This window comes from Rhizoctonia solani, chromosome 4, assembly GCF_016906535.1.
Source record: "Rhizoctonia solani chromosome 4, complete sequence".
Taxonomy (NCBI): domain Eukaryota; kingdom Fungi; phylum Basidiomycota; class Agaricomycetes; order Cantharellales; family Ceratobasidiaceae; genus Rhizoctonia; species Rhizoctonia solani.
This window is the reverse complement of record NC_057373.1, coordinates 3,619,482-3,644,237: the sequence shown is the minus strand read 5'-3', so window position 1 is coordinate 3,644,237 and position 24,756 is coordinate 3,619,482. Positions and strand designations below refer to the sequence as shown.

At 49.8% G+C, this 24,756-nt stretch overlaps 9 protein-coding genes across 9 annotated transcripts; 7 read left to right on the top strand and 2 right to left on the bottom strand.

The window, feature by feature from the left end:
- Window positions 1-35: 35 nt before the first annotated feature.
- On the top strand, window positions 36-980 carry RhiXN_01213 (uncharacterized protein; the record flags this gene model as incomplete). Its single annotated transcript, XM_043321032.1, has 1 exon — window positions 36-980. One exon carries the CDS (start codon window positions 36-38, stop codon window positions 978-980), a length of 945 nt encoding a protein of 314 aa, XP_043180044.1.
- A 385-nt stretch (window positions 981-1,365) lies between these two features.
- Window positions 1,366-4,340, bottom strand: RhiXN_01212 (peptidase family C54 protein; the record flags this gene model as incomplete). The annotated part of the gene is made up of 5 exons (XM_043321031.1): window positions 1,366-2,058; window positions 2,107-2,706; window positions 2,759-2,993; window positions 3,044-3,233; window positions 3,284-4,340. The coding sequence occupies 5 exons, from the start codon at window positions 4,338-4,340 to the stop codon at window positions 1,366-1,368; spliced, it is 2,775 nt and encodes a 924-aa protein (XP_043180043.1).
- A 114-nt stretch (window positions 4,341-4,454) lies between these two features.
- Window positions 4,455-6,320, top strand: RhiXN_01211 (CAMK/CAMK1 protein kinase; the record flags this gene model as incomplete). The annotated part of the gene is made up of 7 exons (XM_043321030.1): window positions 4,455-4,619; window positions 4,709-5,055; window positions 5,100-5,170; window positions 5,216-5,267; window positions 5,316-5,446; window positions 5,582-5,658; window positions 5,706-6,320. The coding sequence occupies 7 exons, from the start codon at window positions 4,455-4,457 to the stop codon at window positions 6,318-6,320; spliced, it is 1,458 nt and encodes a 485-aa protein (XP_043180042.1).
- Window positions 6,321-11,180: 4,860 nt separating this feature from the next.
- On the top strand, window positions 11,181-12,709 carry RhiXN_01210 (Ras domain-containing protein; the record flags this gene model as incomplete). The annotated part of the gene is made up of 4 exons (XM_043321029.1): window positions 11,181-11,202; window positions 11,271-11,323; window positions 11,378-11,491; window positions 11,543-12,709. The coding sequence occupies 4 exons, from the start codon at window positions 11,181-11,183 to the stop codon at window positions 12,707-12,709; spliced, it is 1,356 nt and encodes a 451-aa protein (XP_043180041.1).
- Window positions 12,710-14,108: 1,399 nt separating this feature from the next.
- Window positions 14,109-14,379, top strand: RhiXN_01209 (uncharacterized protein; the record flags this gene model as incomplete). Its single annotated transcript, XM_043321028.1, has 2 exons — window positions 14,109-14,229; window positions 14,291-14,379. The coding sequence occupies 2 exons, from the start codon at window positions 14,109-14,111 to the stop codon at window positions 14,377-14,379; spliced, it is 210 nt and encodes a 69-aa protein (XP_043180040.1).
- Window positions 14,380-14,723: 344 nt separating this feature from the next.
- Window positions 14,724-15,504, top strand: RhiXN_01208 (phosphatidylethanolamine-binding protein (PEBP) family; the record flags this gene model as incomplete). Its single annotated transcript, XM_043321027.1, has 4 exons — window positions 14,724-14,789; window positions 14,839-15,066; window positions 15,122-15,275; window positions 15,332-15,504. The coding sequence occupies 4 exons, from the start codon at window positions 14,724-14,726 to the stop codon at window positions 15,502-15,504; spliced, it is 621 nt and encodes a 206-aa protein (XP_043180039.1).
- An 835-nt stretch (window positions 15,505-16,339) lies between these two features.
- On the top strand, window positions 16,340-19,404 carry RhiXN_01207 (Enoyl-(Acyl carrier protein) reductase; the record flags this gene model as incomplete). The annotated part of the gene is made up of 18 exons (XM_043321026.1): window positions 16,340-16,483; window positions 16,561-16,598; window positions 16,653-16,807; window positions 16,849-16,940; window positions 16,995-17,102; window positions 17,161-17,260; window positions 17,323-17,510; window positions 17,564-17,638; window positions 17,872-17,950; window positions 18,002-18,072; window positions 18,132-18,297; window positions 18,380-18,416; window positions 18,473-18,623; window positions 18,683-18,798; window positions 18,861-18,960; window positions 19,010-19,097; window positions 19,154-19,317; window positions 19,369-19,404. The coding sequence occupies 18 exons, from the start codon at window positions 16,340-16,342 to the stop codon at window positions 19,402-19,404; spliced, it is 1,908 nt and encodes a 635-aa protein (XP_043180038.1).
- Window positions 19,405-20,656: 1,252 nt separating this feature from the next.
- On the top strand, window positions 20,657-22,421 carry RhiXN_01206 (HMG (high mobility group) box protein; the record flags this gene model as incomplete). The annotated part of the gene is made up of 5 exons (XM_043321025.1): window positions 20,657-21,014; window positions 21,064-21,164; window positions 21,221-21,298; window positions 21,358-21,399; window positions 21,450-22,421. The coding sequence occupies 5 exons, from the start codon at window positions 20,657-20,659 to the stop codon at window positions 22,419-22,421; spliced, it is 1,551 nt and encodes a 516-aa protein (XP_043180037.1).
- Window positions 22,422-22,714: 293 nt separating this feature from the next.
- RhiXN_01205 (beta-lactamase superfamily protein) lies at window positions 22,715-23,922 on the bottom strand (the record flags this gene model as incomplete). The annotated part of the gene is made up of 3 exons (XM_043321024.1): window positions 22,715-22,910; window positions 23,042-23,516; window positions 23,622-23,922. 3 exons carry the CDS (start codon window positions 23,920-23,922, stop codon window positions 22,715-22,717), a joined length of 972 nt encoding a protein of 323 aa, XP_043180036.1.
- Between the last annotated feature and the right edge of the window lie 834 nt (window positions 23,923-24,756).

The window sequence follows — 24,756 nt, the reverse complement described above, 5'->3', positions numbered from 1 at the left end:
ACTTTTCGGGTGTTATCCCGGCGCTTCCTTACCACATGAACGTTCCGTCAAGCGCAAGCCCAAGTAGCACGTTCTGGCTCATCGATACAACCTCTGTTTCCGGCACTTTCACTACCACTGCAACCTTTACGCTATGGGTCCCCTTAAATACAGTCTCCGCCAGCGCCGCGCCCACCAGCTCGAGTACCGATGAGTCCTCTGAAGATCCTACGCCACGTTCGTATGCTCCAGTCATTGCGGGATCGGTGATTGGCTCCGTCATTGGCACTCTATTAGTTCTTGTATGCATTGTATTTTATTACAGACACCGAGTAAGGCCTAGGTTTGTTCTGCCACGAACGAGACCACCGGTCACGCCGTCTGGATCTGAACACGCACTACTCGACCTCGCGGCTGAGCCCGCTCCCCATCCAGAGAACATCGAGCCTTGGGTTTCCCCAGCCGTCATACGAAGGACGACTAAAGGTCGAGAAGAGGCACCCCGAGATCCAGCCTGGGCTGAAGGCTCGAGTGGGCCAAGGGTTGAAGGCTTGGGTGTGTCTGCGCTTGAAGATTCGAGCGCTGGTGCACATCGACCTGGAAGCCATGGTAGGGCTCAGGACTCCAATTCAGCTGGACCGGTGGAGAGAGCGCGGACTGTCGTGCGTGCTCCAAGGATTGAAATTCAAGACATGAGCGCGGCTCGTGGGTCTGGCGAACATAGTACGGGGCTTATTTCATTCGTGCATATACCCAACTCATGCCAACTCCTAGACCCGATGCCTAGTCCTAGCCAGCCACGGCTTCACATGCATCAACCCGAAGCTCTATCTGCTGATGGCAAACCAAGCACAGCAACTAGGCGACGTGCACCTCGGGAACCATCGCCTCCCCGGGTAGAAGAGGATGCAGGGATATCACTGATGCGCGCAGATGAAGAGACATTGCCCCCTTCTTACGGGGATTTAGTTCACGACCGTCCGCCTTTCGGTCCAGGTTGACCGCGTTTGAACGTGTCATTGAATTCTTGTTCCTGGATAAACAGCGGACACACCAGAATGATACATCCTGAATATTTCACTGTCACATTTATTCGATTCACTCCTGTCCATGCAGATGCTAACCAAAACGATTTCCGAAATACATATATATCCACGGGTGGCAAAACCGTTTTGTACAACTCAATTATGTAACATACCACAATACCATGCAACTACACAAAAATAAGAGTTGAAAACACAAAAGACGAGGGGGAAAAGAAGAAAAAAAAGTCAAGAGTGGAGCCTGCCAGGGGTAAAACCAAGTAGAAAAGAAAACGATGCGAGGATCGAGAGGAAACGAGGATGCGACATAACCTATACTCGTCCCCGAGACTGTGATTCGGGGCTATGCCTCGTCCTTCTCAACCAACCCCCTCACACCCCCACTCTTCGTCCGCCCGCCGTCTCGCGCGCGCACGGTTCTCAACTGGGTAGAGCCACGTGTGCTCTGTGCTTTGGGATACTGCATGATCAACTCTTCCTCGTCATCATCTCCAGCCGGAAAGGGGAATTTACCGCCCCGGCGTACTGGGCTCTCGGGCAAACTCGATCCTTCACTCACAACGCTGGGCACCGATGGAGAGGGGACCAAATCCGGGCTAGGTGTTGCGCTGATCGAAGCGGGGGCGCCATTTTCAACCCCAGGAATCTGGCTGACGTCTGATGGCGGTGGTGCAGGATCGACCCAATCATCATCTCCGCCTTCGCTACTCGCCGCCCTACTATGGTGGGTCAGTTTGTCCTTGGTGGGCCGCATAGTATCAAAACGCGCAGAATGCCGTGGGCCAGGCGTGACGACTTCCATCGACTCGTCGGTGGTGGAAAGTTCTCCCGGTGGAGAGGTCTCGGCACGTCCAAGAATGGCACTGCGCGTTTCGCCCGTGTGGGTATCATAGAAATCTTCCGCATCGTCGTGGTCAGGGACAGAGTCCATATCTGGTTCAGACACACTCTCGAGACCCATGTCGTCCGAGTCAATGTCGCTCCACGACGGAGGTTCGTCCGCAATGGAAAACAGAGTCTTGGTTTTTTTACTCATCTGCCACAGGTTAGCAAATCCCCCAGCCACTGTTTCACGTAGACTCACATCCGCAACTCTTGTTCTAAAGTCCTTCCAGTCTGCATCGTCCCTGCACAAAAAGCCGAGCAACATGCTTGGGTCGAGGGCCGACATGGGCATCTTGCGAACGCGATCGCAGTGGAAAGTTCTCAATTCGGCCGCGCTGTACGCACAGCAGTAATGGATTCCGTCTGGCGAATCAATCCCGCCGGGAATCAACGGTGCCAACTTGGAGCTCGACGAGGCAGAGGGCAACTGGTAATTGGGCATTGATCGGGGCGGGGAAAAGCTAGACCGAGCACGATGATGTCCTACATCACTCGAAGCCGGACTCGCGGGAGAGCTGACGCGCGGGCGCGGGGTCGGGTGTGGATCGGGAGTAATATCTCGTCTGGGTTGTAATTTGGCATTGGGTGTAGCGGGGACATCGCTAGTCTCCTCCGGGATCGAGTCTTCCGTGTCAGAAGGCTCGGGCGCGACCGAGGGAGGTGGGCGGAGGGGTATATAGGGTCGTGTGTGATGGGGGTCGAGGTAGAACAAACTGTCGGCCTGACTTCCGACGAAATAATAAGAGGAACTAGGTCGACCGCCGGATATACCAACAGATTGAGGAAATTGAAAGAGGGACTGCAAAAGGGTTAGTCGGAGTTTGAATTAGCCCTTGTCGAGGACGACCTACCTTGAGTGCGTCATAATAAATAGGGTTGACATTATCTAGCCCAAGTCGTATATTGACGAGTATCAAGACGGCGCGTCCACCCCATTTGGATGCGCTTCGGCGGGAGCTGATGCTGCGACCGCTGGTGGTAACCATGCCCATGTGGGAGGCAGCGTATACGTCCGAAGCAAACACGGTGCCGTCTACGGCCAGAGAGACGGATAGCTGGCACTCGGGGAAAGCATGGGCCAATGTCCTGAGATGGGTGTGAGAGAAAAGAAAAGGCAAGACGAGCCGAGGACTTACTTGATGGAACCGGCTGCGGTGGAAGGGCCGAACCAAGTTCCAACATCCTTGCCTAGGGCCTTGCCAGCAAGGGCCATGCGGTGGACACCAAAGGGAGCGAGAGGCGAGGGAGTGTCGAAGAACCAGGTGAGGATCTTGACATAGACTGCGTGTTCCTCGGCGAACATGGGGTAGTGTGGACGGCGCCAGTCTGTTCAAAGGGTGAGATGAGGGCGAGTGCTAGGGTATGGATGTACGTACTTCGCCCGAGATGAAGGTGGATGAGGGCGTTGGCGAGCAAGCTCTGGCCAGTGCGGAGCATGCAGCCCCAGCCGGCGTCTGATGTCCAGGACTTGTCGGCTGATCCTGGCCAGTTCCAGCGACGGGGGCTGGCTGGGACGAGGTGTGCGGGGGCCATTTCCATGTCGCAGGGACCGAGGGGGGCGAGGGACTCGAGGGATGTGTCGCGGATGGGTGTGTAGTGGGAGCGGTATGTGAGCCAGATGAGTGAGGTGAAGTCTTCGTAGAACACGGGTGGCCATGCGTGGGCGTACTTGCTTGGGCCGCCGGACTCGATGGTGAAGGAGGAGACGGACTGGAGAGACGGGTTCTGGTGGTGGGTAAAGGCGCCGGGGGGATTGCGGGCCCTGCGGTGGAGCTGGGCATGGAGACTGCTCTCGGTCGAGTCGCGTCGATGGGGAGATGTTGGCTGTGGCGGGGGAGATGCCGAGGGGTCGGGGGGCTCGAACCCAGCATGGAGAACACCGAGGATCCAGATGGGATCGGTGCATCCGTCCGGTGTCGCATCGCTGTCTGTCAGGTAGCGCATCACCTTGTCGATCCCACCCTTGACTGGTCGCGCAACGTTGGACATAGGACCGTCTGTTCGTGGCTGTGCTCGTTTGGGGGAAGCAGGGACCATGGTAGCCGCGTTGGACAGACTATTAGTCATCCCCAGGTCGGTCGTGCTGCCCGTGAGGTGGGAGAACCAGCCAGAGAGACGGGTCGAGAGATCCCCGAGACGGACCGATGTCGACGAGGGCGAGGGGACGACCGCGCTCTCTGATTGGCGGGCACGCGTCGCGACCGCCATCGCCATGGCTTGGCTGACACTCGAGGGTGAGCGCGAGAGCTCGGCATCGGCGGCGCCCTCCTCGGCCACGGCGATCGAGGGCCCACTGCCGCTCCCACTGTCTCCCACCGACGGACTCGACCGCCGTGCCCCTCTCCGCGACCGCGACGATCCTTCCGGTCCGGGCTGGTTCTCCTGCCGCCTAATCATTCGGTGTAGCTTCTGCGACGACGGCGACGTCGGCATCTGCGGCGGCATGGTCGTCGACGGCGTTCACTGTGCGTGGCATCCAATTCACGTGACCATGGCGCTTGTGCCTGGAGCATCCCTGCCTGAGTCTTACCCCCAGTCTCCACCACCATGCCGCGCATGTCACTGCAGGAAAAGCTATTGCCCCAGCCCCCGTCTTTCCAGAAGAAACTAGCATACGAGATTCATGAAGAGCTCGGCAAGGGCACCTTTGGCAAGGTCCTCCGCGCGACTTGGACCCGCAAAGACGGCTCCAAACTCGACGTGGCGCTTAAAGTCCGTATTATCACGTACACCTGCCGTCACCGACGCTACTAACAATATCCTCCTCCCTTGATCTCATCTCTCCCACCACACTCTAATAGGCCATATCCAAAAAGCGAGTCAAGGGAAATGAAGCTGCCGTATGGGGCGAAATGGAGGTCCTCCGTGGCCTCGATAACCCCCATATCGTCAAGTTTTACGAATGGTTCGAGTCCCGTGAAAAGTACTATCTCTCGTTTGAACTCGCAGTTGGAGGCGAACTCTTCCAGCGCATCACAGAGAGAGGAAAATTCACCGAATCAGATGCTATCGCCGTCATTAGGTCCATCTTAGACGGAGTCGCCTATCTTCATGCCCATGATATCGTCCACCGTGATCTCAAACCCGAAAATATCCTATATCGCACCAAGGCTGCCGATAGCAGCCTCGTCATCGCCGACTTTGGCATGTGAGTATCATTTAATCTTCCCAGATTGTTCTCATCGATTGCAGTGCAAAGCACCTTCATTCATCCGATGAGCGCTTGCAATCCCTCGCTGGCAGCTTTGGTTACGTCGCCCCTGGTATGTCCCTCTTTTCGCTTCAAACTCATTACTTATCCTTCCCAGAGGTCCTCAGCAGCAAAGGCCACGGAAAACCTGTCGACATATGGAGCACAGGGTATGCCTAGCAACCATCTTTTTCAACCTCTTCTCACTCTTCGCTTAGCATCATCACCTACGTCCTTCTATGCGGTTACTCGCCCTTTCGCGCAACTTCCCAAGCCGAGCTCGTCGAAGAAACTATGCGCGCTCGCATCGAGTTTCACCAATCGTTTTGGAGCCATATTTCCCAGAATGGTAAGTTGTCCCTGATTCGGAGTCTCGATTTGCCGGTCTCGGTCAACACGTTTGTGTGTTTGTTCGGCTGGGTCCAGTGGGCGCTTGCTCGTGTTGTCTTTATCCAGTGTACTTAGATTGCTAACTGTAGTTTAGCCAAGGACTTTATCAAGCACCTCTTAAACCCCGATCCCTCACAGCGGCCAACAGCTGAAGAAGCCCTTGCTCATCCCGTACGTCTTTATCTCCGTCGATCCGCTTTCACTCACCTTGTGTCCAGTGGCTCTCTCCGGAACCTTCCTCGCCCCTCCCCGATGTCGACATCTCCTCCGGCCTCCGCACTAAATACACCCCTCGACAACGATGGCGCAACGCAATCAACACGGTCCGCGCGATGCAACGCCTCTCGTCTACCAACTCTGTCCTCACCACATCCACAGTCAGCAGTATCCAAACTCCTACTGTGGATAGGCCCCAGCCCAGCCGAACGTCCAGTCTCGCTGTCCCACTAAACTCAGCAATGACTACTTCATCCGGTGGCTGGCAAAACGAAGATGAACAACTCCCACTTCGAAAAGTCACTTCGATTCCGGGACCAGATCTACCCACTTCCTATATCGCATCTCCACCCGCTCCCAGGAGGTCCATGTCGGTCGATACGACTCACAAACCAGATGAAAAGACAGATGCGGACGAAGGCGATGCAGACTCCCTGTTTGCCATGCCTGGGTCCTTTGACTGGAGCGGATCGAGTCGGAGCCGGGAGCACCACCGAAAGATGCTCGCCGATGCCGACGCGGTCTCGGCCCCCATTACCACTCCCCCACAGAGCCCCCCTGGAGAGGGATTTACCGCCAAATTGGCAAGGATGCGGCTCTCTTTGGTAGGCTACTAGTGCAGATTTCTAGGGAGGGGGGAGGATAGCGACCCGCAACACCGCGCGGACATTAATCGATAGGATCTACGCAACTTGCCTTGGCTTTATGTTTCTTGCTTTGTTTTTCTCTTGTTTTCCATCTTGGGTGCGCAGTGTTAAAGCTTTAATAGTGTGAATTCAATCTCCGTTGCTTTCTTGCCTTGGCTCGTTTGACCCCCTCGAGACCTCAGGTTGGTTCTATTTCACCCGAACCCATGGCCTTGTTAATCCCAGAGAAACCCGAGTTACTTGCGCCGGGTGGAGATCATACTCGTTTTTGCAAAATATGCTATCCTGTTCGCCCTGAGCTCACCTACCTAACTATTTGGCACTTTGATTCGAGTCTTTTCCGTGCGCTTAATCCGTGTCCTACAAAATCTCAAGATTCGCCCAGCGTTCGACCCTAAGGTTATGACGTCATTTAATCGTCCCTTGAGGCCGATTGTCGACCTTGTTCGTCACAGCAATACGTAGATCCTGCTCCCTGGTGTTGACGCGCCACTGTTCGCATGACCATATCGATATTTACGACACATACTAAATTAGGGCATTCATTGCTCATGCTGTTTGCCAATAATCTGCCGCTGTAGAAGTGGGGTGGGAATACATAATTCGAATGATGCATATACCCATCCAGTTGTCCATCTACTGTGGGTCATCTGATGAACGCCGCTGGGACATGTAAAAATGCCACACGTACACTGAGTTGCCGAAACGAAAACAAATAGCTACCGGGTGAGCACAGCAGCGGTAAGAATATGATTCATCACAAAGTTTAGCCGAATCCAGCCTGCTCTTAATGCATCAATGTCGCTACCTGCATTACACCCCATCACCGTGGCTGGAATATAGTTATTGCTCCGTTGGTATTTCCCATGACCTCCTCCAAGGAACCTTTATTGTCAAACCCCATCCTTCACCTAACCTTTTTAGCAGCTCTCCTCGTGTTCGAGTAGAGAGGTTGCTTGCTCTAGAACAATCGATAACGCAGATGAGCACCGCTTGGGGGGGTCTAGACGAACGAGTCATGGTGCACCGGAAACGTATCGGAAACCTAGATGATTGTTGAGTCTATAGCTTTCATCATGATTGTACCTGCCTGTGTGGGTACTGCTGCAAAGTTAAGCGAGCCTTGCCTCCACTCTCATCACCATTCATTCAAAGCTAAACCTTCCGCTTTTTCACGATTAGATGCAAAGCCAGCCTACTGAGGGGCTCTACTACGCTAATTTTCGTCGCTGCACCCTACTCCGTTTAAAGTCAAAAACCATTCTTATTATTATTCTGCCGGGCCGCAAAGCCGACCCGAGCTCCTCCTCATAAGATACTCTGCCCATACATAGCTAGGTATTGTAATGAACCGTGGTTGGTGGGCTATCCATAGCACCGGATAGTTGTCCACATATGCTTTGCAGCTTTCATCTGATTGGCATGTGCGTCTCAGCTCTCACTCTCTCGCTTCTATTGAATGCCAAGGCTGTACATGGAAGCCAGTCGTCCCCACTTTACTTGCTCGTGCTCTTTCTTATGCTTTTCTCCCCACCCCCACTCTAATAACCCTGCCTTACACGTTTGCGCTCGTGATCAGTCACCCCGATCATCAGAGAACCCTAAATTGACCTCGCTATCGCACCATTGGGGTAGACATGATGTGTCTAAATTCGCATCATGATCTGTTCCAATCATGATAAAGATCTAAAGGCATACAATCCATGATTCGATTTGACCTGCGGATATTGCTATCGAACTGAACTTTGAACTCGTTCCGATCGTAAGGATCCCAGTTAGTCTTGAACTTTTATAGGAACACGATCAATATGTTGTTCGATTTCTCGTGATGGTGGCGGAGTTGCCAGCCGAGCATAATTATGGCCGTTCGCGAAATGTCCATTTGAGTCCCCTTGTCAATGTTGTGCCCTACCACCCCTCCTGGCGGTGTCCCCATCGCCACCCCCAATCATAATGTCAGTTGCACTTAGAAGCAATGTTCGAATAGAAGCCATTGGTTGCACATCCCCTAATAATCTTCAGCCTCTACCCATGCTCTTCTCCACTCGCTTTAATTCGTAGTATTTTCCTCTTGGCTGGACCCAGACTTCTGGCTCAACCAACACTTAGTGCCCATGCATCAGCACTAGCACTGTTGAGCTTTCTGATCCAGGCACTATGCCTCTTGTAATGGGCCTTGACGAGTAGGGTTCGAAGGGAGCCCACGATAAACGAGCAGCATGTCAAGCGTCCTTTGTGCTTCTTTAATACTTAGGGCACGCAAGTACTATTGCCACAGCTGTACGTAAGTAGTTATAGTGCGTTTGTGCAGGTATTCTTGGTCTACCTTGGCCTCATGGCCAACGACTTCATATTTTACTCGCTGTGGGTATTAAAGTCGATATTTAAAGGTCTCCTGTGCGTGGTACAGTTCGCATCACTTGTCAACCTAATTACAATGCCTATAAAACGTACTTCATTAGAAAGATGAAGGTCATGCCCTGAACCTACACCTCGTCAGATTTTAGACGCCACAAAATCAGTCGCGATACAGAGCATCCAGCCGTAGGTCAATTGAAAGTGCATTGGCTTCAGATATCCGTATGCTGGTGTTTTCTTACTTCTGTGTAAGGCTCTCTCGTCCACGAATATATATTTTGTTATGATCACTTTTACAGCCATAAATTTACTGGAGCCGGGCCCAATGTTAGACCATTTCCATGGGACTATTGAAGTATTCAATAACAATCTATTTCAATGTCTACTCAAATAGTCATCGTCAATGACCTCTGCCTTTCACGGTGAACCCCAAAAGTGCGGAAAATCCGCATGACGTCCAGATTTTGCCAGACATCCGCACCTAAAATAGCAGAATCCGCACCTCGACGACACACAGGGGTGAGTTGAGGATGCGGATTCATGGAAAAAATGGTCGGATTTTGCCAACACTCCGCATATAACGCGCGATTTTTCACGTTCAGAAAATCCGCACTTTTGGGGTCCACCGTGTTTTGACCCAGAACTTCCTAGAGTAATTAAATTGGATGGCTTATCTCTATTACATCCTAAGGCCATGGGGAACGGCCAAAAAATAATTTATCCGGACCTCATTCACGCACTCTAGGGGGAGTTGGAGGTAAGTTGCTCAACTAAAAGAATCTTATAAATCGTTTACACCGTCTGCGCTTGTGCCCGTCTCCAACCTTCCTCTCTGTTTTGTGAACACCTTTATGCTGGTCCGTTGGTCCACCTGATAGTTCTACCCAGCTCAACTTTGTACATCGCCTGGCTGTGGGCCCTGAGATTTCGGGTGCGAGTGTTTGGCAAATTTTTGGACATAATGATGGTTTACGTGCTTTTGAGGCTCATCATGGTGTGTCTCCCCAACTCTTCTAACGTTTCGGCTACAGAAGCGCTGTTCCATGCATCCAGTCCCAAGCTCCCTAGGACTATTATGATTTGCCTTTCATAAGAAACTAAATAAAGCTCTTCGCTTACACACTACAATGGGTTCAGAGTGAAAACCACGTCTTCCTGGGATGAAGAATTAAGCCGCTCTCGAGACATACCTGAATTGAGATTACACTAGTGTGAGGTACCGTTGTGTAGAAAAACAGATATGCGACTGCAGTCCACTGTATATTTAGTAAGGTTCAGTCCCACAAATGCATATTTAATACATTCCTCCCATGCGCTATATCTTGTATTTCTTCTCTGTTGAGAGCTACCAAACTTCGGTGGCCTATGCGAATACACGTGGATATATGTATGCTCTTCTGGGTGATCTAGTGCCATTCGTCTCCAATCAGTTTACCACATGAAACTATCAATATATGCAGTGCTATCCTGTGTAATTATTTCTTAGCTAAGTACGTATTATCATTGCTGTATATATTTCGGGCCCCCAGGACTGTCAGAGTACATGCGCTAACAAGACGGACTGCGCTGTAAAACTAACGGCGATCAGAGCTTCAACTCCGACAGCCCTCAGGGTTATTGCAATGTACGTGCATCGTTTTACCTTAGCTGCAATGTGTACCGTGTATATCAATCACGGTGAACCCCCAAAGTGGGGATTTTTCGGACGCCAAAACTCGCGCGTTATATCCGGGGTGCTGGCAAAGCCCGACGGTACTTCCATGAATTTGCCTCCCAACTCACCCCTAGGCCCTTTCGAGCTGCGGATTTTTGCGTTCCTGCGATGTAGATATTGACAGAATCCGGGTGTCATGCGGATTTTCTGTACTTCTGGGGCTCACCGCGAATTCTCTGAAACGTAGCAATTTCCCCTCATCCGATCGATTGTCTATGCGGCAATCATTCGATGAGCCTAGGGCCACACAAGATGGGCACACTCAGTAGACATTACTGCCGTATTAGACTCGGAATGATCCGTGACCCCTCCTCAGTTCGGAGAATACTATACTTACCTTAAAGACTTGGCAACTTTGGCTATGAGTGGATGTGAGATTTGTGTAATGTATGGCTAGCTCTCTATGTAAAGAGCTAGTGTTACCAGGTTCTTAAAGGTAATGCAACATATGCTCCATTTGTTTCGGTATATAGTGATTCCCGGATATTGGGGCCAGGCTACGGCGTCACTGTTCATTGAGGGACGGGCTCGGTACAAGCCGCGGTAGCAACCATCAGAAGTCGCGCTACTACTGTGCCACACGCAGGAATTGAATATCCCGATTGTAGAACGCCGTAGGCCAATATATGCCATCGATGTCGCCAATGCGACCATACAAGCGCCTCAGGATCACTTGGGTTGACAAATGATCGCGCTTACCTCGGTGTGACGACCAGGATGATGTCAGCGCCGGATTTGTGCATCTTCGACTTACCACCATGAGCGCCGCCGGCAGCCCCCGTACGATCAAGCTCGTAATTATTGGCGATAGCGGTGTAGGCAAGGTTAGACACGAAGCTTCCCTGTAGCCGGCCGCTCACTCAAGGTTGCAATTTTCGAGCAGACAAGCTTTAGAAACCAAGTGAGCTGAAGACAAATCCCGATTCAATTTGTGTTTATCATTGACTTGTTCAAGTATATTACCGGGAGGTTTTCAACCGCATACCGTGCCACTATTGGTGCGGACTTCATTGCCAAACGACTGCCTCATTACTCGAAGCCCGAGCAAGGGGTAGTTATACAAATATGGGTGCGTATCTTTGATCATATCACAGCACCTTATTTATTTCTTGCCTTGTAGGACACCGCTGGGCAGGAGAGGTTTTCAGGCTTATCTAGCGCTTTCTTCAGGGGCGCAGATGCTGCACTTTTCATGTTCGACGCAACCCGACCTGACTCGGTATCAGACCTCCGCCGGTGGTGGAACGAATTCGCGGCCAAGCGTCCGGTGCTCGAGGGATCCGAAGCTGAATTTTGTGCGGTATTTGTCGGGAACAAAGTGGACCTCCTTGCCGATCAAGAACGGCGCGTCAATGGGCCTTCAGACACTGAAGATCGAGCTCACGATTGGACGGAACCAAACGGAGGACACCCTCCTATTGCCGACAAACTTGTCAACCAATTTCTTCAGGATCTGATTCCCACAAAGTTCGACTTGATCACCACACCAGCGTCCTCAAGACGACGTACTATAGATGTCGATAAGCTATCCCAGGGAATTTCCCTGCCGCCCCCTGAAGATGATACCTCAGGACCCACACGAACACCTGGAAAACCGTATTTGGAGCCTACAGACGCGGAGCATGAACCCGAATCACCTCCAAGATCATCATCAAGATCTAGATCTATAAGGATACCTTCAAGTAGTTCACGACCTCCTTGGTTAAGATCCAAGCCTCGCGGGCTTAACCGGGAGGGCAATGGCACAGCAACTACAAACCAAACAATCTTTCACACCCCAGCAACTTCCTTGTTTCGGACCACCAGCCCCACCAGCCCCAGTCGAAGCACATCACCCGCCAATAGCCAGCTACGCCATGGAGGGTCATCACTCTTGTCAATGGAGACTGCTCGCTCACATTTCTCTTCTTCATCAACTCCCATACAACCTCCGCCATCTCGAAGCGTTTCCCATTCCTCGTCTATTGTATCAGTAGTGACTATCAAACCGGCCCAAAGACCAGGCAGTCCACCGGGAGAGGGAATCCTTGAGTCCCCACAACTACCTGAGGCTGGCAATAATCTGTTAGAAATTGGTCCGAAGCTGTTTTGGAGCAGCGCACGCACCGGAGAAGGGGTTGCCTCTGTTTTTGAGTATGTGGCACATAGAGTGATACAGAGATGGGAATGGGAGGAATCACAACTGGGCTTCGAGGAAGGAATCGAAGATGACGGTGGTCCAACCGCTCAAAGGCTAAGAGACGACTGGGGAAAAGGCAAACGGAGTTGGCGAGCAGCGTGTTGTTGATTTCTTGTATCCAAGATCTTGTATATCTAATCTATCGGAACTATAAAATGCTTGACGACTCGCCCTGACGGGTACTTATTTGAGCTATCTGAATGGATGATTTATTTCTCGTCCCTCACGTGAGTGAGTGGTTAGCCTTGTTCGCTTGCAGCTAGGGCTGTCGATGATAGCAGACATTATTATGATTCTCGTGTTTGACAATGATCACGCGGAAATCAAGCTCTTACTTGATAAACCCGCGTGGAATATGATAGAACTTGTTATGATACGTGTATTATACAATAGAATTTACTAGAATCATGAACCTAACATCTGACATCATAATACTCTATCAATGCCCGGGCCATAATCCTCTTTGCTGTTCCAACTCTTTCTTAACACATTGTACGCCTTGTGCATTCTCTTCGACTTCACCTGATGCCTAGTTCTGACTAACCAAACTTATCACTGCTCTCGGCGGTTGAGCGCCTCAAAGCGGCAGCTACAAAACTATCTCTATCAACGCCCAAAGGCTTGGTTGATGGTCCCGTCTGGCAAATCTTCAACACTGACCCATGCAACATCGAGGGAGCCATCTTCTAGAAGATAGATCCAGCATACACTCGGTGCTTTTCCTACATTCCCAACTGCAGCATCAATTCCATTTACAATACCCTTTGTGGCTCACACAGCATGGATGTTAGTCGCTTTTTCAAGGCGTGCGCTTGGTGCGTCAGACTGAATTCTAGGGCTTTGCATCTTACCAAACTAAAGATCAAAATTACTTGAATCCTAAATATCAATATAAAGGAGGAGATATCTTAATTTGGTGGAAGGTACGTTACTCGCCCTATTATTGAACATGCAGCTGAGACATATCCTAGGAGAATTAATCATGTTTACCTGTGCTCAGTCGAATTTCCCAAGGCATCCTTGCTATTCCCGCGACCAGCGTTTCTATTGAACGCCTTTTCACTTGGTGCAAACTGGTGATATCAAACTACCGCAACATGTCCATTGATATAGCTTGCCAGATCCTCACATGCCAACCATGGCTTGAGGCCGGACTGGGCGTTAACGTTCCGGGCTTTGTATCAGATGATTGTATTTAATAACAAATCCACAATAGCTATTTGATAGTCATACAATCATTAAGAATCTGATAATAAGTGATAATTTGCAAACTGAATTAGATTTTAATCAAATATGTGGAGCTTTCTAGCTAATTCTATCCTGTTACTATCAGCGACGGCCCTACTTGCAGCTCTTTAAATATGAATTAAAAAAATCGTCCCTCACGTGATTGATGTTTGTGATAATTTATTCTCAATTTCCCATCAAAACTTGCCACCACAACCCAGGAGGGCCAGAGCAGAAGTGACATTGGGCGGATTAATCAAACATACCAAACTAAAGCAACATGGCCTCTCGCTCCCGCCAACCAGCATTTCTCCCCCCAGCAGGACCCGATGTTGATCCCAATGAGGGTCGTTTTTCCAGGTTCATGCGAACAGAAGTTTGGGCGGCAGATAAACGAGCAGGTAGACGTAAAATTTTAAACTCGCCAAGAAATATTGCTGATAATAATAACTCCAACTGCAGGGAATCTCAGTCTCCTCACAGGCACTGGCCTGTTCTTCGGGTCTATCGTTCTCGTTCGCAACTTTGGAGATCTCCTCATCCCAGCTTAGGTCTATGATATTTGGGACTTTAATTGAATGTAATATTTCTCGTGAGTTTTATCAATATCCGACTTGGGTCACTCCTCAATCATAGCCAACCAGTATACAGCTGTATCAAATCTCCTTTCACTATGTCATCATTCGTACCTATTAGCAGTCTCTGGGATCCCCGTTCCATAGTCAGTGCCAGCCTATGCCTCCAAGTAAATACAAAAAGAACTTCCTATTCATCCTTGGCAGCGGTAAAGCCCGGGCCGGGCATAATCATGAGATCATCCTGACGCATATAAGAGGGAGTACTCCCTGGCTTTGCTCACTTGATTCCCTCACAATCCGATTCTACTTTTGTCGATATGCCCTCACTCAACCCATTTGATACGGTCTTAGAGGCTCTCAATAAAGAGCAGATAGTCCCTGATGTATGCTTGTGCATTGTAGGGTATACGTAATACTCATTCCTACCACTAGGTCATTCCTGAAGGATTTATCCCATCGACTCTCTTGAACATTGCTTGGGGTGACAAAGAGGCTCAATTAGGGAATGAACTCACCAAGGGAGATACTGTCAACGAACCAACGATCACGTTCGCCCCCGGCTCCGACGATGGACCTGATAGCACATATACCCTTGCATTTTTAGATCCCGACGCACCATCTCGCGCAGATCCCAAGTTTGGGCCTTTTAGGCATTGGGTGGTCAGTTGGATTATGCTTCTCGAGCGATGGGAGTTCATATTTCCGCGATCTGCAGATCACTGGGCTTCGAACACCAAGCGTCGACGCTATTACCCAACTGGCAAAGGATAACACCACCGATGCCCCAATTGGAGCCAAGTCAACTAAACAAGCGACTACACCTTATCGCCCACCTGGTCCTGGGCCAGGCACTGGTGTTCATCGATACGGTGCGTAGTTTCTTCTCAAGTACCAGTACGATACTTAATATACACTAACTGGGTAGTATTTCTGTTGTTCCGTGAACCAAGCGAGGGCTTTGATATCCCACCAGGCTCCCCAGAGTATGGAGCGGAGCTCGAGCAACGGAGGAAATGGTCAGGTATCGAGTTCGGAAAGCGTTATGGCTTGCACCTGGTCGCTGCGAACTTCTTCTTACTCAAGGCAGCGGACCAGTGATTGGTTTACGTGTATAAAAATGCATGCCAAATAGTGACCGCATCTTACGCTTGCAGAAACAACTGCCGGGCACTAATTGCCGATTGCTAGACGTGCGCAAGATGTCCGATCAAAGAGGATTACGGTATATTTTATTGCCCCGAGGATACTTTGGGTATCTAAGGAGTGGTAGGTCGAAGTGCATATGCCCAAGGAAGCCGATTCCATCCATTAAGCCGCCCCGGCCTCGATGGCACCCGAAGGTTGCGTGCGATCGACTCTACCTTCAGCGGTCACTATGTGAAGTATCACAAAAACAGTCAGGTGTGGCTTTTTATTACGTCTAACCGAGGTAAAGCAATAGGGGTTAATTAAGAGTCTACTTACCCCATGGCCGCCTGTCCATAGGACATTGCTGCTTCGACGCTGGTTGCTCGATCCACTTGATTAAACAGTGCATGTGGAAAACGTGTGTGCATTGACCCCAGACTGGATGATTTATGGTTAAATATGATGTAAATCTGGTGGAAACCGGAAGAAAAATGATGACTATGGATTTGGAAGAATACTTACTCAAAGGACAATCGTCTCCCGGCGTTTTGCAGGTGGGGCAACATCCCTCGAACGCGACGCGACAAATACCACATACGTCCTCTTCTTCGTCTTCATCCCCTTGTGTTTCTACATCGGTCCCTATGTCCCATTTCCAATGTGCTACAGCATGCCAATGCTTCACTTTTACCTTCATTGTCCAGATACCACCGTAGCTGCCAGGTGGGCGTCTCAAAGACAAGCGCCAAGCGCTTATATTTACCACATGAAGGAGGGTTTGCCAAGCTATCAATACCCCGCAACGATGACCCCCACACCCAGCAAGACGGTATATGTTGCTAACTACATTCCCTCCACCTCGACATTCAAAGATAATATATTCGATGGAAAGGTTCTATTCTGTACAGGTGGTGGCAGTGGTATCTGTCGTGGCATGGTTGAGGCAATGGTAAGTGGTCAGAATAGGCTCTTGGGGTATTGGCTTTTTCGCCTTAATACCACCCAATGCCAATTCTTTTATTCCAGATGAAACACGGAGCAAATGCGGCAATCGTAGGCAGAAAGTGCGCATTCCCCTACTAATTTTAACACCTGAATTTCACAATTCGCGCGACAAGGCTAGAGCGCCTTACACTGACAGCAAGTGAACTATCGGCTTCAACGGGTCGTCAATGTATTCCCGCGCAAGCAGATGTACGGAGTCCGGAGCAGCTTCGTACGGCTGTGGATACGACGATATCCAAGTTCGGGCGAATCGACTTTGTGATATGCGGTTCGTCCACCAGCTTGTTTGTATTCAACGCGTTTAACCAGAAGTTCTATTCACAGGAGCAGCTGGGAACTTTCTGGCACCTATCGAGAACATAAACGAGAAAGGTTTCCGCACTGTGATCGAAATTGACACAGTAAGTCGTAAGTCGTAACGAGCTCGGGGCCCATTTACAACTGATTGTCCATAGTTGGGAACATACCACACGGTTAAAGCGACTCTACCATATGTTCGAGAGCAACATGGATCATACATCATGGTCTCTGCAACATATCATTACCGAGGAATGGCTTGGCAGGTGGGCGGATGTGGCTCAGACTCATCTGGATCCTAGATTCATAGGCATTGTGACCCAGGCCCATATGTCGGCCGCCAAAGCCGGTGTTGATGCCCTTAGCCGAGTGCTCGCTGTCGAGGAGGGCCCACGCGGTGTTCGAAGCAATGTAATCGCCCCGGGTAAATCTGAGCATCATCACACTTGCACGCCGAGCCTCACTCGTCCTATTGGCGCCATACAGGACCAATTAGCGGCACCGAAGGGATGGATCGATTGGGTGCCAAAATCAGCGATAAAGACAAAAAGGCTTTGGGATTGATGGTCACTTCGGATATTCCTTTACAGAGGACAGGCCACATAGGAGATATTGCCAACGCCACAATCTTCTTGTTCAGCAATGCTGCAAGTTGGATTACCGGCCAGACTCTGGTAAGTTGCCAATATTGCCTTTCGTCGACTGCACTACTGAAGCATGTTTTTAGGCTGTTGACGGAGGATCGCTTCATACCGATGGATATCTTCTTCCTTATCCTACGGGAATCCTTGATCCCGGTTCGGTCGAGCGGATGATTAGACCGAAGCTATAGTTTAAGACTGTTCCGAATAAGCGCGTTAATTGGCATGTTACAATGTGTGATTTGCAATTGATTTCGTTAACCTCAATATGCTCTCCGGCCCCGTGCGGCGGTCACGTTCTCCATAAGGTATCACAAGATCCCAAACCGGATTGATAAATGGGCTTTGCCTCACACCACCAGCCTTGACTGGCCTTGTTTCTTCCTGAAATTAGTGGGAGAGAGCTGCACTTGACAACGACGCTAACCCCACATACAACCTGCCTCCGATGAAAGATCTCATCCTCGATGCCAGTGAGTCGAATTTGCGCAATTTTTTCGAGAATTCACCATGGAGATTTGTAGATTTTCCTCGCACTTCAAGTGGCCGCGTGTACCATCTAGGCTTGAAGCACGGGGAAATTGCCAACCGTATTGTGAGTGGGCCGCCAAGATTATTATGCGAATGATGTTTGACCTTGGTTGTTCGGCGCAGGTGACAGTAGGGGATCCAAAGCGCGCGCGTACCATCGCCGCCTCCTTTGACACGTCTCCAAAGCCATTTGAGCTCTTGAGCGAACGGGGATTCCTTACGATCACTGGCATGATCCACTTCCTTGATAACGCCTCCTACACGTTTCTGATTGCCTGTCGTTATGATTGTAGGCCGATATCATGGTGTCCCCGTGTCCGTGATCGCCATTGGGATGGGTGGCCCCAATATGGACTTTTTTGTACGTGAAGCCCGCGAATGTCTCACTGGGGACATGATAATCGTTCGGTGCGGAAAATCTGTCGCTGAGCCTAGACGTTTGGTTTAAACCTTAATTTCTCTAGCTATGGCTCGTGTGGTGCACTGGCGGATGTGCCTGTGGGGTCGCTCGTCATCCCGGACGCTTGTGTAGCAATCACTCGTAACTGGGATTTCGACTTTGGAGGGGATAGTGACCCGGAAAAGGATAAAGATGCTTACATAGTGAGCAAGCCCGTAAGTTTTAACATACATGCCTTCCATATTAGGGTTGACTAATGCTTCATTGGGCGCAGGTTAGTGGCGATCGCGAGTTACACGCGAAGTTGGTTGAGGTAATCAACCAAGCTGCCGCATCCAGAAGCGAACAAATACTCGTGCTAGGTGACGTTGTTAACGCGGCCGCAGACAGGTATGCAACAACCAAGACTGAGGATCGCAAAGAAAAAAAAATTCATTTACGGTCATTGGTAGCTTCTATTCCTCTCAAGGCCGTCAGACGTCTTTCCCCGACCACAACGCCTCTCTGATTGAACGACTTATCGATGAGATTCCCCGTCTCACAACACTAGAGGTATTTCGAATACCTCTAGAACTAGCTTCACTGCTCATTTTGTTCAAAGATGGAGACGTTCCACCTTTACCACCTGGCTAAATCATACACTAAACTGACTAAGCGACTTCAAAATCTGAGTGCAGGATCTATGGAAGGTAAACTAAGCTCAGTATCACCTTACGAAACATTTTACAGATTTCCTGCCTTCTAGTTTCGATGCTTCATCGTGGAGCCATACGTGCTTCGGGTGTCCAAATGGTATTTGCCTCCCGGCCGACACAAGAATTCATCACTCCTGATGAAGTGCAAAATTTGGAAAGATGGGTTGGCCAGGCCTGCCTTGAAGCACTCACCCAATTCGAGATTGCTGAAGAGGTTCGAGTCGTCTGCGGATCACTTGAGAACTTTGACTAACTTCTTCTTTAGTTGTTACACCCTAACGAAGGAAGCGTTTGGGAATGAGCACATTACGTACTACTAGGTGTCCGTGATGAATGTATCTGCAGCGTTTGTGATACCATACATATGAATCCAGAAGTAAACTAACATTTTCTGCGGTTTCCTGAAAAAGTTATTTGTCCACAAGAAGCATTGTTTCTCACTCACCAAACCCTTTTGCAGATCGTTGTACCCTATATTTAAACCTATCCTCACCCAAATAGCCGCGGATATGGTAGGTCGAGCCGCGGTAGACGCGTAACGTCATGTCGATCATGGGTCAATGTAGGATACTCGGAGATAATGTCAATGATTGCGGACCTGGGGAGATTCAACGGCGAAGCCAGGCGAGACAAATTTAGGATGTTTTAGTACATGGGTACTTGATGACCGAGATGGGAAAAGATTGATTGGAAGATTGGGTCATGATTGGGCGCTCAAGGATCTCGACCCCTACTGTCAGACGGACGTTGCCGCAGTTGTGGGTGAGTGCGCCCAAGTTAGCGGACCGAGAATTGTCTGCCCCATGGATGTCTCGATTCGATTAGAAGGTATTCTAACTAAAGTAAGTGTGGTGGGTCCAAGGTTTTTCGGCTCTCACTTGCCAGCTTCTGAGTCGTGAGGTCAGACCGTGCATAGGCCACGATCCCGGACTAGTGAACGCGGGAGCCGGTGAGTGCTACCAAATACCAGATACCAGCCATCGTCAGGTTCCTCGGGGTTTCCCGAATTCTGCTATCCTCCCTGGTATCATGGAAGATGGGCCAGTAGAAATGGGGTCTACGCCTGAGCTTTTCTGCCACGGCTCGCCTCTGTTCTGCACCTACGCGGAGTTTGAGTCTTAGGGCAAGTCGACCCGGCCATGTGCCACTTCGAACCATTCACACTCTAATAGCCTGTCCCTCTTGAAAACACCCACCCCTCCCCCTTTGATCCCTCAACTCCCACTGCCGATCCGATACAAATACACTTCTTGAAACTGTCTCTGCTCGTCATTGTCTATGCCTCGGGCGTTGCCCACTACCAATAATACATCTATTTCCCATCCTGAAATTCATTTGACTCTTGCTCTCTGTTGGTTCGAAACGATCATTTCCCGATCATCGACACACCCATCTCTGTTTCCTCGCTTTCCCAAGTACAGTGCCTCTTGACAACCCCAACCGCCACAGAATCCGCAATCTCGTGTTTCCCTCCGTCCCCATCTAATCGGAACTATTGGGGATAAAGTACCGTGGGGCCCTTTTTACCGGCTGGCCTATTTGAACGCTCACCCATGGGCTCTGAGGCACTCGTTTACCCTGCGTTGCGCGCAGACAGAATCGGTCGATCACACTACCATCCCTATCATTTCACCGACTCTTTCGATAAACTACGTCACCATCTCCCAGCTGCTATATCTGTTGCCTGTTATACCGATTCTGTGATTGACCAACCTTGGAATCACCAACAACCCAACGTCGCTGCCTCTTATATGCACCCGCCTTATTTCCCTAATGGCCAGGACGCCAACCACCTCCCATTTCCGCAAGCTGTCTCTCCTTATTTTGTACCAAATTATGATGCAGAAACAAAGCTCAACGACGATATGGACGTAGGCTCCTTCTCTGGCGATGACGATGTTGAGGAATACGGTTAGTGGGCTACCATTAATCGATAACTTTTCTTATCTTGTCAATCCAGATTCCAACGCCCAACTCCGATCCCAACAACTCAACTCGGACGGCACACCGAGACGCCCCATGAACGCCTTCATGATTTTTGCAAGGAAACGACGTCCGATGGTATTTTTACGTGCATTATATATTGGGAGCTGGTACTTACTTCGGGTGGGGAATAGGTTTCGTCCGAACAGCCAACAATGCGGACGGGGGAAATTTCGAAAATCTTGAGCAAAGAATGGTCCGAAATGAATAAAGTATGAGTGAAAGTACTATCCTGAATAACGTGATCAATTGACCAACCGCTGTATATCAGGAGGAAAAAAAGTTCTATCTGGACCAAGCCAAGAAGCTCAAGGTTCGTAAATCACATGACCGTCCAGCCAATACGACTTAAAAGCCTCTTAGGACACGTTTAATACGCGTTGGCCAGATTATGTATATCGTCGCCGCCCGAATAATTCTCGTAAGCGGCGCAAAGCTGGTGGCACGTCAAGTGTCGGACCTGCTCGCAGCCACGATGCTGGGAATAACTCCGATAGTCACGCAGATCCAACCGACCTCAACGCGTCGGGACAAAGTGGCGACGAAGCAAGGTCTCATTCGACGGACGCCTTTCCATCTCCACCATCTTCTCACCATAATCACACCTATCATACTCCGGAGATTGGCCAGCCAGTATCCCTTGACCGTTCCCCAACTCTCGCGAACACGTTAAGCGCATATACTACCACATTACCGCCGTACATTCCTCATAGCTTTGCCGATGGCTCGGTCTTCGACAAGTTTTCTCAGCAAGGCCATTCATACGGGGGAAACGGCGATGTATACTATGGTGCACCTGTTCCGATTGAAGCCTCCTTTTCGACTATTCACCACAGCCCGAAGATGGAGAGTTGGCGTCCGTGCGAGAGCACACCTTCTGGCGTAGTGGCCACAACATCGTCAACGACTCCCCCTGTTCCTATGACTGCTATCGCCTCCCAAGAGCTCCACCCACGACTCGCGTACCAGCCTCATGACCAGGGTAATTGGTCGAAGGAGGCAGGTGGTGATGCTCAATGTTACGAAGCTCAGCCGACGATATGGGGCTCGAATTCTTCAGTTCCAGCCCATCATGCAGTTGATGATCGAGGATCAACGCATTCGTTTTCTCCGTCGCTCAATTTGTCTGGACCTAACGCGCTTGGCATGGACCCGTATGGCAATCACAAGGGCCAATTCGAGGAAGACCCTTGCCAGCCAACGTATATCGGAGCCAATCATACCAACCAAGGATATCACCCTTCTACTGCTCTGCCCTCATTCCGGAATGAATTTTCCGAGCCCCATGACTCCAAGACTTTCCTCGAATCTCGCCACTGGACGCTCAGGGAGTAAGACCGCTGATTATATATTGTTCACACGAGAGTGGTCTGACCAATTGTTGCCCTATGCGTCTTTCTGATCTGCGCCACAGCAACTGTGTTGGGTATCGAGATGGCTCAGAATCCGGTTCCGTTTGCTATCGTTGACTTTTATGCTCTGTGCTCGGTATTGTGTCGAATGTCTAGGATTTTCTGCTGTGTTGTGTGTTTGTCTGCATAGAGCGGGGATTTATACACGGGCCGCCCTCTGTGGGGACACACGCACATTTATTGTATATCACTGTTTGTAACAGAATCTTATTTGGTTTACTGATTAGATATGGTGTCTAGTTCATGCCCAGATACATCGATTGATAATAAATCATATGCCGCTGTAACTTCTCCGCCACCCCAAGCGACACTAGCTTGCTTTTGAATTTCCAATACTATCTGTAACTTCCTGTCCGCCTCAGGAGTTTCCACTGGCATGTGCGAAGCGGAATTCATAACCGGAGGCGCGAACCTGGAATTGAAAATTTAGTCAATTATACAAATAAACATAACCGAGTGGGAAAGCAAACAGTAAGGCGAAATGCCAAAGTAGAGGCATTGACAGCTTTGTATGGATAATTGACTGTGTAGAAACGCACTTACTTGGAGCCAAAATGGTTCAGTATCAATCGTTTTGCCCCGATAGCTCGCGCAAACTCGCCGGCCATATGCGGGGTAGAATGGCCTCGCTGCACGGCGCGCGTCCTAACGCTTTCTTCGGATTCTTTCCCTCCTGAGCCACGTGGATCAACTTCGAGTGGGATGTATGCGTTAGTTGCCTCGTGAACCAGTAAACTGGCACCCATGGACAAGTCTTTCATGGCCCATGGATCACAAGTATCACCAAGTATCACCAACTTCCTTCCGGGGACATTCAACGGGGGTGGACTTATCACCGTCCCATCGGGCAGAACAATATTCTCTCGAGTCCGTAAGAGCTGTCCTAGCAGTGATCGAGGGTGTCGTATTCCTTGTTGAGCAAGCGCTTCTGCATTTCTTTCAAGAGGTTCCAGATGTTCCGATACGTCGAAAGCTGCAGCGCCGGGTGCCTCCTGAAAGACGTACCCCAGGCAAGGCACTGGGGGGTGCATGAGGTTAGTTCGGTTTAGGGAAAAGCGAAAATAGTATTTGATACTAGTGAGGCATCTCAAAAATGAAAGAAGCCACCAGAATTCTAACTCACCCCTATGCCTAATGGGTCCTGCGCTAACTATCCAATCTCCATGCTCTGCTATTCCTCTCCAATACCCATCTAGCGATGGTCGAAAATCGGTCCCGTTGGTTTCATTAGGATGCATGCCGGCGGTCTCGCAAAGATAAGGAATGTCGGTATCGGAAAGCAGTTCATGCACGGCATATTTCCCAGAAAGAGAGGCTTGTGTGATCCGCAAAATAGTTCTGAGGAACTCTCGTAACCCATGTGGCCCATAGATATCGAGCCGCTTCGTATTAGGTTGGGGCGATGGATTGGCAACAGAAGACATCAAAGTGCTGGTCCAGATCAGAAGCCTGAGACACTCTATAGCTGGACACCTACCTCATCAGGGGTGCTATTCCCATACAGTGATCCACTATCCATGAGACGAACTCCAAATCAGGCTCGTAATAAACATTTTATCATTAAGGCTTAGCTTACTGTGCAAATGAGTCACAAAGATCTTTTGTACCTTCCCGATTTTTAATTTCGCATGTAACATTTGCCGCTGGGTGCCTTCGGCACAATCAACAACTGTGAAGACAAACATGTCAAGAATAAACACACTAACGTATCAAACATTACTTACGCCAGATCACATTGTTTGTGCTTATAGCAGTCGAACTGCACCCTCTGACGGGTGTTGGGCCTCCCCCGGCAGAAGTGCCCAGAAAAGTTAGACTCAAGGAGGTAGACATCGCTCAATGAAGTCTTCTGAAGAAATGTGGGTGATCCAATTACTTTGTGAAAGGAAAGTGGAGAAAATCTTGGATTTAATATGAGATTAAGTGATTAATGACCTACTAGTGTCAGTATAGAAGTTTTAGATGGAAAATCTTTGGGCGGCTCGTATTCCGGTGCTGATACTTGTCGTAGTGTATCAAAGCTCCACATACACGTTAATAGCATCACGTGGCTTACGCGTTTAATTATAAATTCATGAATAGTAGCGGATGTTATAATCGTATCTATTTTGCGCTTTCAAAACACCTCGATGCAACGAACAACATGAAAACACTTTTGGCGAATTAAAGTTCTGTGGCAGCAGCTACACAATAATTTGTCATTACTCGGATAGGACTGTCCCACTACGTCTGCCCTAGGCGATAACAGCCCGGACGGA